A 16,262-nucleotide genomic window follows, 5' to 3' on the forward strand; every position below is an offset into this window, starting at 1 on the left:
GCAATATGTATTTATATTGAAAATTCGCTGGTTGTGCCACCCTCACGGGCTGGGGTTTTTACCACTAACGGTGTCATGAAAGTAGAAGTGCAAATCGGTTATTGAAAGACCATAACGGATCTGTTATGGTTTGAATTTGATTTTTGAATTCAATTTTTTGATTCAAGTTTTTAAATTTGAATATTATAAATGAATCTTGTACAACAACCATGTTTATTTATAAATACATAAGACTTACCTATCAAGGTAAGCAGCCTACTTATCAAAATTAGAGTTTTTCTTTGCATTCTTTTATGGTATTAGAGCTAAGGTTTTGAGATCCCCCCCCCCCCAAAACACTATATTTTCAATGGCCATTACCACTCCATTCCCCATTACCAATCTCTCCAACCTTGTTTCTATCAAAGCTTGATGGAGCAAATTATCTCAAGTGGAGAGAACAATTAGAATCCATTTTTATTACCTGTGATCTTATGCATCATCTTGATAGTACTGGATCAATGCCAAATCAAAATGTCACTACTGGAGAAACTCAAACGCTGAATCCAACATTTCAAACCTGGAGAAAGAATGATCATTTTGTTCTAGCATGCATCAATGCCACCCTCACGCCGTCTCTTTCTTCTCATATTCTTGGCATTCAAACAGCGAAAGATGTATAAGATTCTCTTACACAACTTTTTCAACAATAGTCCACTGCTCGAAGGACTTATCTTCGTAGTAAATTGCAGATGATCAATAAAGGAACGAGCACAATTACGGACTATCTTCACAAAATTAAGTCCGTCGCCGATTCCTTAGCCGTAATCAATGACAAGGTAAATGATTATGACTTGGTATCATATACATTAAATGGTCTTGGTTCGGATTATCTCATTTTCATCATCATTGTGGAAAATATTACCTCACGCGTTACCTTTACCGACCTAAGGGCCAAACTAGTTACTCATAAGCAACGGTTACGCCGTGGCTTTGGGAACACCCAATCAATCTTAACTAATTCCCATTCCCCTATTGCATTACTTGTTACAGATCAGTCTAAATTTAATCGGTCTAATAATAATATTAATTCCTATCCACCCAACAACCGAAACCCACCTAGATCTGACTTCCGAAATTCATCAAATGACCCTCCAAGATCTCAAAATTCCTATAATCGATCAAACCAAAACACCTTTAATATTAATTCCTTCAAATGTCAAATATGTGCTAAGCAAAACCATTCGGCCAATAGATGCTATTTCCGTTATGCCCAAAGTCGAAATAATCATAATCCATCACCTCACATTCCTTATGCTGGCTTATATGGTACCCAAAATACCCAACACATTATACCACATAATGATGCACAAGTGGATTCGGATTCAGGTGCTACCAACCATATCTCATTTGATCCAGCCATGCTACATCGAGCTGCCACTTACAAAGGAGAAGACTCGGTTTCAGTTAGTGATGGTAAGAAACTCCCTATAACTCATATAAGCTCCTCAACTTTGAAGAATAATTCAAATCATTTATCTCTTAATGACATACTAATAGTTCCCCAATTGCCAAATAATTTAATTTCCATTTTTCAATTTACGTCTGACAATAATTGTTCTGTTGAATTTTTTCCATGGGGTTTCTATGTTAAGGATTTGGAGTTAGGCATCACTCTACTGAAGGGTCCAGTACTCAAAGATAAATTGTCTTCTTTCTCAGCCAATGCTGTGCCTCCTTTGGCTCTTTATGGAAATAAAGCTCCTTCTAATATTTGGCATCACCGGCTTAGTCATCCTTCTTCTGCAGTACTTACTTATTTGAGAAATAATGTCTTATTTAATTCCTTTGAAACACTTGGATCCAATAAAATTTATGACGCTTGAAAACTTGGCAAACATCACAAATTACCATTTTCTATTTCAGTTAGTCGAACTACTCAACCATTACAGCTTATTGATTGTGATTTGTGGGGTCCCACTAAAACTTTGTCAATTAGTGGATTCAATTCATATATTATTTTTGTTGATGATTTCAATCGAGTTACTTGGTTTTATCCTCTGCGATTTAAATCTGATGCAATTCATTATTTCAAGCATTTTAAAACTATGGTTGAAAACTTGCTTTCTACTTCTATTAAATTTTTTCAAAGTGATGGAGCCTTAGAGTTAACAAGGGGAGTTTTTAAAAACTATCTTGATGAATGTGACATTGTATCCAAGATTTTATGTCCTCATACTCCAGAACAAAATGGAATTTCAGAAAGAAAACAGAGACACATTATAGAGATGGGTTTATCCCTTCTATTCCAAACTCACATGCCCAAAGAATATTGGTTAGAAGCCTTTACTGCTACTTTCTATTTAATAAGCCGGTTACCTACACCGGTATTGCAAGGAAAATCTCCTCATGAAGCACTGTTTGGCTTAAAACTAGATATTGTTTATTGAGAGTTTTTTGCTGCCTTTGTTACCCCAACTTGACACCCTACAGAGAAGACAAATTATCGCCAAAGTCTAAGGCTTGTGCCTTTCTTGGTTCCGGTCTTTATCACAAGGGTTATAGATGCTTAGATAAGGACACTGGCAAAGTATATTTATCTAGACATGTTATTTTTGAAGAAAAGGAATTTCCCTTTTCAAATCCCCCATTACACCAATCATCAAACAAACCACTAGTCGAACTTATTTCTCTTCCTATTTTCATCCCACACACTCCACCAAATGTGCCTCCACTCACTTCACATTCTTCTTCACCTATTTAAAACAACCAACCATCACAAACAACCCCTACAACATCATCACCAACCATATCAATGGTAAATCCAATCTAAGATGTTAATCAATCCCCACCAACAATAGACCAACCTCCAACCATCTCATCCTATGATTACTAGGAGTAAAACCAATTCCGCCAAACCAAAAACCCCTCTCTCTTTACTCACTATTAGACACCCAATACCTCAAACCTTTTTTACCACTGTTTCCAGTATCCCAACTGAACCTAAAACCTACAATCGGCCTCAAAAGACTCAAAGTGGATTGATGCAATGCAAAAAGAATACAAAGCCTTGATAAACAGTCAGACTTGGAACTTGGTGCTTTATTCTATAGGTATAAATATTGTAGGCTGTAAGTAGGTGTACAGGATCAAGACAAAAAGTGATGGTTCCATTGAGAGATACAAGGCATGATTAGTTGCCAAGGGGTTCAACTAGCAGGCAGGAGTGGACTTTCATGAAACATTTAGTCCAGTTGTAAAGCCAGCCACCATTCAAACAGTATTAACCGTTGTACTATCAAAGTCATGGCCAGTACATCAACTTTATGTGAAAAATGCCTTTTTGAATGACAACTTAGCAGAAGATGTTTACATGAAACAACCACATGGGTTTATTTCCACATCTAAACCAACACATGTTTGTCATTTACAAAAAGTAATTTATGGTCTCAAGCAAGCTCCACGAGATTGGTTTCATAGATTAAAACATACCTACAAGGAGAAGGTTTCAAGCAAAGCGTGACGGATTCTTCCATGTTTACACACAAAACCCAAGGTACAATGACAATATTGTTGTTATATGTAGATGATATAATATTGATAGGAGCCAATGAAGCTGCAATTCAAGAGGTTATTCAAAATTTGAGCAAAGAATTTGCAATGACAGATTTGGGACACTTGTATTACTTCTTGAGAATTGAGGCTAATCGAAGTTTAGATTGTCTTTTACTCACTCAAAGTAAATACTCGATCAATTTATTAAAGTCTACAGGAATAGAGACTTCAAAGCAATGCACAACCCCAATTGCTGTTGGAACAAAGTTATCATCAACAACATGTTATTCCCTACCTAATCCAACACCATACAGACAATTAGTAGGAGCCTTACAATATCTGACGATCACTAGACCAGATATCTCCTATGCAGTCAATCAAGTGTGTCAGTTCATGCAATCTCCCACAGAAGATCATCTACAAGCAGCAAAACGTATTTTACGTTATGTCAATCATACTATTGGTGCTGGTGTTCTCTTGAAACCAACCCAAGTTTCTTTCATAGCTGCTTACAATGATGCAGAATGGGCACGATGTCCAGACACAAGCCGATCAATTAGTGGGTTTTACATTTTTCTTGGGGATAATTTATTATCATGGTCTTCCAAAAAACAACCTACAATATCTAGATCAAGTACGGAAGCTGAATACAAATCCTTTGCCATCACTGCATCTGAGTTAATATGGCTCTCTTATGTTTTACGTGATTTGCAAGTGCAACTTCCAAGAGGAATGAACATTTATTGTGATAATGTGTCTGTAACACAAATGACTGCAAATCCAGTGCTACATGGTTGCACAAAACATATAGAAGTAGACTATCATTTTGTCCGAGACTTGGTTCAGAAAAACACTATAAAAGTGCACTTTGTTAGGTCAAATGATCAAATTGCAGATGCGTTTACTAATGGCTTAACATCATAAATTTTTTAAAGCATAGAGACAAACTTTTGCACTTGCCAGTGCAGAGTTTGAGGGGAAATGAAAGACCATAACAGATCTGTTATGGTTTGAATTTGTTTTTTGAATTCAATTTTTGGATTCAAGTTTTGAATTTTAAATTCAAATTTGAATATTGTAAACGAATCTTGTACAACAGTTAAACAACCAACTTATCAAAATTAGAGTTTTTCTTTGCATTCTTTCAATTACCTTCTCTCTTCTTCTTCTTTCATCACTCTCATGCATTTGTGCCAATGCTGTGTTTGGCCACCACCCATCTCAGCTAAGAACAATAAGAACGCTACCAATAGAACAGGTTTTGCCATCTTTCTGTCTCTCTGAATTCTGAATTCAATGAAAAACTGAGAAAGCGAAAGATACTGTTATAGGCCCAGGTACCCAGGAATAACAGAAGAGGAAACTACTAAAACTATGTATAGAAGTTTTCGATTACAAATCAACACTTTCTTGTTTTAGAACTGAATTGAATATTTGGTTAGAAAGTTTTGAACGCCATCCACTTGTAACCAAGCCGTTATGATTAGTTGGTACAACGTATCTTAATGGATCGAGTTTCTCAATCTTGGAAGCTGTTTTGAAAGTTAAGAAAAGCCTACTCTTATTACAATTAAATTCCAAAAATGACTTCCCCTGTTTTTTGATAAAGGATCAAATTCATAATTCCTCCGTGAGTAGATCTCTTTGTCTACAATTTTTTGTTGGTTACAATAGCTCTTTTGTTTGGCTAGATGGGATTCTTGTTATAATGAGAAGTCCCCATCTTCTTAATAAACCATGGAATTTTCACAAAAAAAGAAGAAGAAAGAAATATCCCCAGGAGAGGCATTCAAAACTGAATGTTCTAGTTGTTCTGGACTTCAGATGCCTGTGATTAAGGAATCCTTTTTTGAGTTATCAACACATTTTTTTTCAAATCTCATAATTGAAGACTATTTTGAATTGGTCCACACGAACTCCTTTGAAATCGGAAAAAAAAAAATAAAATTCATATATACTTTCTTAGTTCAGAGGCAGTGATCTTTGGTCATACTAAGAATGAAGGAGGCTTCCTGATCTTAGTAGTTTGCTCGAATGCATAAGCAATCTCAATCAACCTTGGCTCATAACCTTGCAATCCACTAAAACAGATGCCAAATGGTGCTCCATTTGGGCCATACCCTGCTGGAACACTAATTCCTGGAAATCCACCAATTGCTAGCAGAGGAGTAACAGTATCATTCACAGTAATTAGCGCATCCAAATTGTAATCTGTCATTAGCTTCACAAACCCATTTTCTGTCAAGCTTTTCATACTTGCTAGTGCTGCTTGATATACAGGATTACTTGTTCCAGTGGTGTTCTCAGCTGCTAAAAATAGGGATTGCCCATATTGTTGAATCATTTCCTACACAAACAGAACCAGTTAACCCACCACCACAGAAGATCATCAATGGTTTAATAAGAGCTACATACCAAGGTAGAGTAGTTCAGGTTGAAGGCTATAGCATCTGCTAGTGTTCTGATTGGAGAAGAGACCAAATCCGACAAGTAATTATTCAAGGAGATCTTGAACTCGGTCGACGTTGCAAATGCTTCACCACTTTGACTGGAATTTAATATCATACTAATGTTGGCTATTTGCAAATCGTCCACCAACGTAGCACCATTTTGGCTTTTTTGATGCAAAAGGATAAAGAACTGATGAACATCACAATTTGAATACTTAAATCTTGTAATAAGACAATTGATCAAATATATGAATAGTACCTAAGGGTTTGGAAATGTTTCTGGAAAGCTTGACCCAAGAAGGAACTATTGGGGAAGTTGAAGAAGGGATTTCTTACGATTCCCAATCTTTTTCCTTGAAGCCCATTTGGATTCAAGAACTGCACATACCCACCAGAAGGAATGAACTCTGATGCAGCTACTGTTGCAGTGTCGTATGGGTCATAGCCTGCAATTGCATCTAGTACATATGCTGCATCTGTCACCGTGCGGCAAATTGGCCTATTATCCCATGAATCCACAAAACTAAAATTTAGAAATTCTCATGAAGAATGGGTTTTAACTGTGGATTTGGTGAAGAAATCACAGAAACTCACCCAGCCGTGTCTTGCCTGGGAGTGATGGGAACAATCCCAGATCGGCTAGTCAGTGCAAGTGTGGGCTTGATTCCAACCACCGAGTTAGCGTAAGATGGGCCGATGATTGAACCGTCCGTCTCTGTCCCCAGTGCTACTGCTACCATATTTGATGCCACTGATGTTGCTGAACCAGTACTTGACCCGCGCGGGTCAGCCGTCAATACATATGGATTCTGCTCTTGTATAAAACAATAATTTAGATGTGTCAATAAAACCATGTCTGTCCGAACTGACCCAAACCCGCCCTATGCCCGACATTTTAATTCGAAGGACGGGTTTGGATTACAAAATATCTGGTTCTGGCTGGGTTGGGTAGAAATGTGGTTTGGCCCTATTCAACCTTTGTTAATTTTATCAAAATAGAATTATAAAAATTGAGTTTGAATAATTATTTAACCAAATACTAAAATAATTATTTTGATGAATTAACTCATTGACAAACACTAGCCCTTCACAACTAAGATGTCAATATTTCAAATCTCCTTTGTGCTACTAACCAAGGCTGAGTTAAGGTAAAACAATGCTAACATCATCGTATTAGTATAAATCGGGTAGGGTTGAGCTTAGAAGAGTGTAAATCAGGAAGGATTAGGCTTAGAAGAACCCTAACAGGATATGGTTTGGGTTTAGAGGTGTAGGTCCCTATGATAGGGCTGGGTTTAGATTGAATTGGTGCACATCTCCACCAAAATTTTTGTTTCACACCCCACTTGACAATAGGTAGGCCCAAGGGCCTATGTTAGATGAGTTGTGAGACATAAAGTTAGATGAAGGGTGGAGAAAATCCAAATCCACCTTCCCTAGAATAATTGGGAATATATTTCTTTTGTCAACGTTAAATTTGCAAATTCTTTTCTTTAGTTTTCTTGATACCCAAAATCTTACTCGGATCCTCCATTTACGGAGAATGAAAAAGCAAACGCAAAAGTAATTGCTTAAGTTTAAGTAAGTAAAGTAAGGGCGAGAGCGCTTGAAGTGATTACAAAAGTATTAGGAAGAACGCCAGAACACGATTGGGTGGAATTGACTCATCGACTCAAGGAGGGCTGCTACAGGGTTGGGTTGGGCCTAGCTTTTGCAATCCTAAGCCTAACTCTATATATTCTAACCTAAGCACATTTGTGCCCTGATCCTAATTCAGGACCAATGATTATTGTCTCCTGACCTTAAGCCCAACAAGGTCAAGCTAAGCCTATTCCCACTCTAATTGGCCCTGTCTCTAGCTCTAACCCTAATTAGCACTAGCATCATGGACAAAATTAGGATCATGATTAGGGCCAGAATCATGGCCAAAATTAGGGTTAGGGTCAGAGCAAAAAATCAAGGACCGGTCAAGACAGACCCGGCGGGCCAAAGAGTAATCCCAAGTTCGCCCTTGGCCTTAACGCACCCTCAGGGCCAAACTTGCACCCCTAGACTCAAGAGTCAGGACTCACCAGTGCCTGGCCAGCCCGAGCAGTCCAACCGGAAGGCGCTCCACCTCGGTGATGAGCCCACTCGCTAAGTGCTGCCTTTCCAAATATGATTGCACCGGCAGCTCTCAGCTTGGCTGCAACACCGGAGTCACGAGGGACGACGGAACCAAGCAGTGCAAATGAACCCGCGGTGGTATTGAGCTTGTCCTTGGTACCCATATTGTCCTTGAGCAATATAGGAATGCCATGTAACCCAGACACAGAGATGGGAGATCCAGCGAATCGTTCTTGATCTGCCTGGTCAGCCAGGGTGAGCACATCCGGGTTTATCTCAAGTACGCCCCGAATTCGTGGGTTGATCTGAACAACCTGAGAGAGATAGAACTCAACGAGTTGTCTTGAACTCAGAATGTTCTGCTTGAACGCCGCTTGCAACTCTGGTATGGTTGCTTCTGCAATTGAGAAATTGGTGGCGCCGGTGACATTGACGGCAAAACAACAACAGATACCCACAATTAAAAACGCACTTGGGACAAGCTGAAGGTGAGAGTGAGAAGCCATTGCAGACGCAGATATGGAAAACGCCTTCCCCCATAGTCGATTATATACGCTCAGCTCCATCTGTGGTGTTTGTGAGTCTGACTAATGAGTTTTGTTTGCGTAAGCTTGTCTGTGGCATGGAAGTTACTGGCACAAGTTCAAATATGCAAAATGAAAGATACAACAAAACTGGTTTAAATTCAAATGGGTTGTTTTTAGTAGAAGGTCATTCACATTTCATGCCACTTTGAGTCAACATATATCAATGACATTTCTCATTACAGAGGGTTGGGCAGTCTTACAGAGTCAATACTTGCATTTAAATAATATTCAGTGTCTCATTCTCAGGAAATTTTGTGGTTCCATGCTGCATTCATAAGCAAAATTGTATTTATTTTTAAGCATGGTTTTGGAGTAGGAGCTCCTTGTCTTCAACACTCATGTTATACACTTCATCTTTAACTCTACTTGTACTCAAATTGACCTTTTGTGATTCACAACAATTGGCACACATTGTTTTGCTTCATAGGGTGTTTCATGCGTCAGTTTTTTCATTTTCTTTAATATCTCATTCTCAAGAAAGTTTGGGTTTTTTTTCTTCTTTCTTTTCTTTCCCCCTGTGTGATAAAGCTCTTTTTTCAACTTCTCATAATTGACATGTATGAACACTAACTTAATTTCTTCATAACTGAACTAAAATAAGACAAGACTGAAATGTCAAAAACCAATTACTAATAATCTTAGGATATTTAGATTTTTAGATGGAAATCCAAATTAAACATATATAATGAATTACAAGTATCTCTTGTTCCTAATTCCATACCGGCCCTTCTTTTGTAATTTTGCTTCCAACGCTTAACATGCAATATGTATATATATTGAAAATCTTCTATAAGAAATATTTTAATTTATATGAATTTGTGGTGATGGTAAGTATGGTCTCATTCAACATTTCAATGCCAATCTTAAAGGTTGTATCATAGAAATGACATTTTATGGGACTACCAGAATTATTATCCTGAAAATAATTATGGCCTTTCATTAGTACTTTATCTATTTTAGTTCACTTCTTGTTACTTTTCATCTAACAATGTACCAATGAAATTCCTAAAGAAAAAAGCTGTTTCTTATTAACAATGACTTTATAAGGAAAATGAAAATATAGTCACTGATGACTCTTCGAGAAATTGTCTGTGATTTTACAATCAAGTCTAGATCATCTACATGTCAACAGATGAATGTATAGTTGATAGCTCTGAAGCTCTTGCTAAGAGAGAATTGCTGTATGTTTTGTTAGAGTCACTCGAATGGATATGTAATATTTTTCCTTTTCGATCTGTACTATCCCAAAGAAAACAAAATCGACCTTTCTCAAACAGATGATTAACTATGTTTGACTTAGGAAAAAAAAAAACCCAAAATTTGAGATCATAATAGTTTGGGAAGGAAAAACAAATATTCATACATATCATTGAGAATAACCCCATTACTGGTGATTGCTGGGTTGTTTGCTCCAACCTTAAAGAACGATTACATAAAATTAAGCTCTGATGTAACTTATATCTGAAGGTTACATTATACTCATTATTCAAAATTTTAAAGAAAACTTGTTCGGAAGATCTCAGACAAGGAATGATGGAGGCTTTCTAATCTTCGTCGCTTGCTCAAAGCCATAAGAAATCTCAATCAACCTTGGCTCATAACCTTGCAATCCACTGAAACAGATACCAAATGGTGTCCCATTTGGTGCATAACCTGCTGGAACACTAATTCCTGGAAACCCTCCAATTGCAAGCATGGGAGTAACACCAGAATTGGGAGTGATTAATGCATCCAAATTATTGTCATTCATTAGCTTCACAAACCCATTTTGTGTCAAGCTCAGCATATTTGCTAGCGCTGCTTGATACAAAGGATCGCTGGTTCCTGTGGTGTTCTCAGCTGCTAAGAAAATGGATTGACCATATTGTGGAATCATTTCCTGCATCCCAATCCATCAAAAGATGTCAGATTAACTACTTGAGATCAATCTTTCCATTTTAAGAACTTGGGTTTTTAATTTAATCCTTCAATTGTACCGAAACTTTAAATAAGCAACAAATGAGACCTACCAGTGTAGAGTAGTTATAGTTGAAGGCTATTGCATCTGCAAGTGTTCTAATCGGAGAAGCAACCAACCCTGACAAGTAAGCATTCAAGGCGATCTTGAACTCGGTCGACAATGCATATGATTCACCACTTTGACTTCCACTCAGTATTGCACTAATGTTGGCTATTTGCAGATTGTCCACCAAAACTGCACCATATTGGCTTTTTGTTTTTGGGTTATGGAGAGTAAGTTCAGAAGAAGATTAATAAAAGTTAGGTCATCCAACCAAATAGAAGAACAAAAAACGGATTCAAAGAAGGAAAAGTGAAATGCTTGTTGAGTACCTTAGGGTTTGGAAATGCATCTGGAAAGCTTGGGTCATGTAAGAGGCAGCATTTGTGAAGTTGAAGAATGGGTTTCTCACAATTCCTAGTCTCTTTCCTTTAAGCCCACTTGCATTCAAGAACTGTGCATAACCACCAGGAGGAATAAACTCTGCTGCAGTTGCAGTTGCAGTGTCGTAAGGATCATAGCCAGATATTGCATCCAATACATATGCAGCATCAGTAACTGTGCGGCAGATTGGCCTATTTCACATTCAGAAGACAGTTATTATGAAAATTCATATTAGATTAATTTCTTTCATCAAATTCACGGATTTGGTGTAGAATTACCAAGTACTCACCCCACTGTGTCCTGCCTTGGACTAATGGGAACGACCCCAGCTCGACTAGTGAGTCCAAGAGTGGGTTTAATACCAACAACTGAGTTAGAATAGGAAGGGCAGAGGATTGAACCATCAGTTTCTGTTCCTAGAGATACTGCTACCATATTTGTTGCCACTGATATTGCTGATCCGGTGCTTGACCCACATGGATTAGCCGACATTACATATGGATTCTGCACTCAGCATACACTAAGATTATTGTGTGAAGGATACATCACAACTCAGCTAGGTAGAAATGAATCCAGATCCTCTCAGACAAATCAGCATATATAAAAGCTTTTAGTTAAAGACCCGACCCAAACTATGTGTTTATATTTTGAGAAACACTAGAGTTGTCTTTTGAAAATACTTTTATAGGCGTTTGATAAAACTTGTTTTTGGAAGCAAAAACAGAATTAATAAGCATTTTATGACAATAATTGGAGATAGACAAAATGAAGAACAGGGTTAGCAAACACAAGGGTTAGGGTTTCAACAGAGATACAGAAGATGAAGATGAACTTTGTCGTTGTAGATAGCAAAAATGACAAATTAAACAGCGAATGGATAAGTTATATCATAATATGAGAAGGTCTTAGCGAAGTTCTTATATTTAAGTATGTCAAATACCATGAATACCCATTTTTTTAAATTGTTTCATTTAAACCAGCACCCTCAACTTTTTCTCCAAAAACCCAACAACAAATTCTTGTTTTGTTGTGCAAAAAATATTTCTCAAAAATAGAAATTTCTACAAATTTTAATTTGTGTTGTAAAATCACAAAAAGGGAACAATTTTACCAAATGATTTTCGTTTAATTTTGTTTTTCATGAAGAACCAATAAGTTATCAAACGGGTCGTCTCACAAATTCTACCTCTTCTGAAGTATGTAAATAAACTTACCAGTGCCTGACCACCTCGAGCGCTCCAACCGTTGGGTCCATTTGCAGAACGGTAATGAGCCCATTCGCTAAGAGCAGCCTTTCCCATTATGATAGCGCCGGCAGCTCTCAGCTTGGCCGCCACCCCAGCATCACGAGGAACGACCGAACCAAGCAGTGCAAAAGAGCCGGCAGTGGTGTTGAGTTTGTCCTGGGTGCCTATATTGTCCTTGAGCAGTACTGGAATGCCATGCAAACCAGTACCGGCGTTTGGAGCCCCAGCTAATCTTTCCTTGTCGGCAATCTGAGCTAATGAAAGAACATCTGGGTTTATCTCAATTATACCTCGAATCTTTGAATTGAGCGAAAGGATCTGATTGAGATAGTATTCAACAAGTGTCGTAGAGTTCAGAATGTTCTGCTTGAATGCTGCTTGCAGCTCTGGTACTGTTGCCTCTGAGATAGAGAAATTGGAGGCGCCTGAGACATTGATGCCAAGAGAAGAACAGACAATCACAAGCAACAATGCACAGGGAAGAATTGGGTGGTGAGCGTGAGATGCCATATTGGAATTTTCTGGGTGGAGCTTGTTTGAGCCCAGAACTCCAATATATAAGAGCTTGCTTCTTTTGGCTTCATTTCACCCAGAGAAAATTAAATTCATTTCCATTCCTTCATCAAGCTATGGAGAGTGGACCTGCTTGTGAGTAATAATCATGCTGAACTTACATCAGATCATTAGAAAAAATAAATCTAAAAAAAAAAAAAGAAATTTATGGTAGAGGAACACACTCAAGTCAAATTCAGGAAAGAGTATATAAAATCTTACTTGGAAATAAAATGCAGAAAATAAGATTAGATAGTATTTGTCAATTCATATTTAAGTTCTTGCTAGGTTTGTCTCACGTGGTGGTGTCTATGGGCTAGTATTGGATGGACGCTACGTGAATTCTATTAAATCTTAGCCGCATAAAACAGCATGGACAAATAAACAAGTTTTTCCTTAATTCAAACTGAAAGATTCTTTTGTGCGGCTGAGATTTAATGTAGTCTATGAGGCTTTGTCCATCCAACGCTAGCACCACATGCATCATCACGTCAAACGCACCAATAATTAACAAGATGCCATATTTAAGGTATCTGAATCATCTCCCTATTTGGGGGGGGAGGTATGTGTTCTTTTGATTCTTCTCTACTACACAATAAATCAAACCAATCTCTGAATATTGACAAAATAAATTAAAAGTGAACCCAGTAAACCTATGTGATAAAAAAGTGTATATCACATACCCTAATGGAAAAGTCATCCGAACTCGTACTTAAACGTCACTTCTTACGATTATAACTCTAATTTTAATTTATCAATGCATTAAAATGAAAAAAACTTCATTTTTTTCCCTCTTAACTATGATATTATGTATTAAAATTGGATACGGAAAAACTTTCGTGTTGTCTCATTTTATCTATTTTTGTGTAGTTTTGATTTGGCATGCAAATTGCACAAAAAAAAGTATGATTAGCATGTTTGGGAAGAAAAACAAAGAAAGAAAGTATGGTTAGCATGTAGCATGAGACATTTCATATTATATTGTATTTAAGTTTTAAAATGTAGAATTGAAAATTTTCTTTGGTGAATTCTGGATAAAATCCATCCTTCATCATCTGATGAAAAGATGAAAAGCAAGATGGAGGTCGTCGTCTAGTTAGAATAAATTATTTTCTCTCTAAGATCTTTAGATATGAGATTCCAAGTAGACACCGGATCACAAAGTATCTAAGTGTCTTAATTTTTAATTCTTTTCAAGCTTAATATTGTCGGATAAGGTATTTGACCTTCTTCTAATCTGTGGGCAAGTTTGAGGAGATATATAATACAAATGCTATATACACTTTGAGATAATCTAAGTCGAACCAATTTGAATGGACAAATCAATTTCTAAGGTGAAAATCATTCCAACCTCATAGTCCCACATGGGTCTTTGATTTAATTCAAAGTTTTTTATGCAGTATCTATTATTTTTGAATGAAACTAGTGACCGCTCATTATTATGTTCTAACTTATATGGCATCTATTCAAAAAATTACAAATAACCACAGTTAAGTTTTGTTGTTAAATGACAGATAAAATTACTTCAATACCTTTATCTCCATTTAAGTCATTTAAAATGATTCTACCAAACCCTCAGGTGAATGAAAGTATTCTCTTCTCCCATCTTCTCCCTACATCTCTTTAATGGAAACCAAATAGGCTTTACTGGCGACGAACCGGTTCATCTGTGAGATCTACAACAAAGGATTTCAACGCAATCAGAATCTGCAGCTCCACCACTGTGGTCATAACCTTTTGTGGAAGCTTCAGCAGCGATCAAACGATGAGGTCCGTCAGCAAGTCCATGTGTTCATCACGATCCATCAAGAGCTCTGGGTGATCTTATAGGATTAAAAAGCATTATTGTGAAAAAAACGACAAGAAGAAATGGAAATGTGACTAGTGTCCCAAGAAATACACCGTTTAGTCTGATTGGAAGGCGCATTCGAAAACTTGTGGAGCTAGAGAGTGGTAAGATCCATACTTCTCAGTGGAGAGGTTGTCGGTTTGATCCTTCCGAACGGCCTATTAATTATGTTAAAGTCTCCCCTAAGGATGTAGTCGAGGTGCGTGCAAGTTGGCCTGGAAGAACCTCAGATCCCAAAAAAAAAAAGAGGGGAGGGGGGGAGGAGGTTAAAGTTATTTGGCATAACAACATTTGGCAAATGAGAGAGATATGTAGGTAGAATATGTGTGAAGGGATTCTCTTTTCAACCATCTAAGGGTTGGGTCAGATCATTATTAATGACTTAAATGTAGGCAAGGGCATTTAGGTAATTTTACCTGTCATTTAACAACAAAACTTAACTATAGGTCACTTGCAACTTTTCAAGTGGGTGCAATGTAATGTGAAGCATAATAGTGGGTGTCACTAATTTCACCCAAAAAATAGTGGGAGTAGCGTAAAAGCTCTTTAATTAATTAGCAAGAATCAAAATAGAATCTCCCTATTTGAGATTGAGGCCATCCTTATCATCCTAATCCTTGCTAATGACACCCTGGACTCTTGGATTTGGCTTAAGACCAAGAATGGAAATTCATTGTTAGATCGGCATATTTTCAATGTCTTGCAAGGGCCGATGCACAAAATAATATTGATTCTTCCTCCACTTTATCCTTTTTTTGGAACAAGATTTGATACATTCTCACTTTACAAAAGATAAAACATTTTTTATGGTGCCCTTTTCATGAGGCTTTAGTTATTGTTTGTGGAAATGAAATTGAGAATATCAATCATGCTTTATTTTTTTGCCCTAATGCACAAGAATGTTGGAAACTCTCTCCTTTGCGTATTGATGTGTCAAATTTCCATGGTCTTCATCTTCATGATTGGATGGATTTTATCCAAGTTAAATTCAAAGGATGTAATGATAAAGAGAAGGTTGATCAATTATGGAGTGCTCTAGCATGGTGTATTTGGAAAACTAGGAATGCCACTTTATAGCGTGGTCTAGAGGCTTGTATCAATTTACTATGACTAACTTCTCCTTTTCGTATGCAAATATTCTCCCTTTGGTTTCAAAACATAGAGGAAGTAATCTAGTGAATCTAGCTACAGATCAAGTTTTAGAGGTTGACCATTTTCAGATTTTGTTGGACGGATCTTGGGACTATAACACAAAAAAGGGTGGAAGAGGTTGCATTGTTGGGACACAAGAGGGATTTTCATTGCAGCTCAATGTACTCCTGGATTAGCCACTCATGCTTCTATTAGGGAGCTCAAATATGTGCAAGATGCTCTTATTCTTGGGCGCTCTTTAAGAATATAGAGTGTGCAAGTCAATTTTGACTGTTTTATCTACGGTGCTAGCTTTGTAGGGTTTATCATCATCTTTGGATTGGATGAACTTTAATTTAGTTCATGAGATAATTAGATTAACCTTAGACTTCAATTATATTAATTTTCACTATATTCCTAGGA

The 16,262-nt window shown here is 37.3% G+C and overlaps 2 protein-coding genes across 2 annotated transcripts; both read right to left on the bottom strand.

Moving 5' to 3' along the window:
- Window positions 1-5,521: 5,521 nt before the first annotated feature.
- Window positions 5,522-8,596, bottom strand: LOC149015092 (putative amidase At4g34880). Its single transcript, XM_089156319.1, has 5 exons — window positions 8,057-8,596; window positions 6,579-6,793; window positions 6,244-6,483; window positions 5,950-6,148; window positions 5,522-5,881 (listed from the first exon to the last, which is right to left on the bottom strand). The coding sequence occupies exons 1-5, from the start codon at window positions 8,594-8,596 to the stop codon at window positions 5,522-5,524; spliced, it is 1,554 nt and encodes a 517-aa protein (XP_089012445.1).
- Window positions 8,597-10,196: 1,600 nt separating this feature from the next.
- Window positions 10,197-12,817, bottom strand: LOC149015093 (putative amidase At4g34880). The gene is made up of 5 exons (XM_089156496.1): window positions 12,275-12,817; window positions 11,350-11,564; window positions 11,009-11,251; window positions 10,687-10,885; window positions 10,197-10,556 (listed from the first exon to the last, which is right to left on the bottom strand). Exons 1-5 carry the CDS (start codon window positions 12,815-12,817, stop codon window positions 10,197-10,199), a joined length of 1,560 nt encoding a protein of 519 aa, XP_089012622.1.
- Between the last annotated feature and the right edge of the window lie 3,445 nt (window positions 12,818-16,262).

The sequence above is a fragment of the Hakea prostrata genome, chromosome 5, assembly GCF_041222555.1.
Source record: "Hakea prostrata isolate BN-2017 chromosome 5, UWA_Hpros_2, whole genome shotgun sequence".
Lineage (NCBI taxonomy): Eukaryota > Viridiplantae > Streptophyta > Magnoliopsida > Proteales > Proteaceae > Hakea > Hakea prostrata.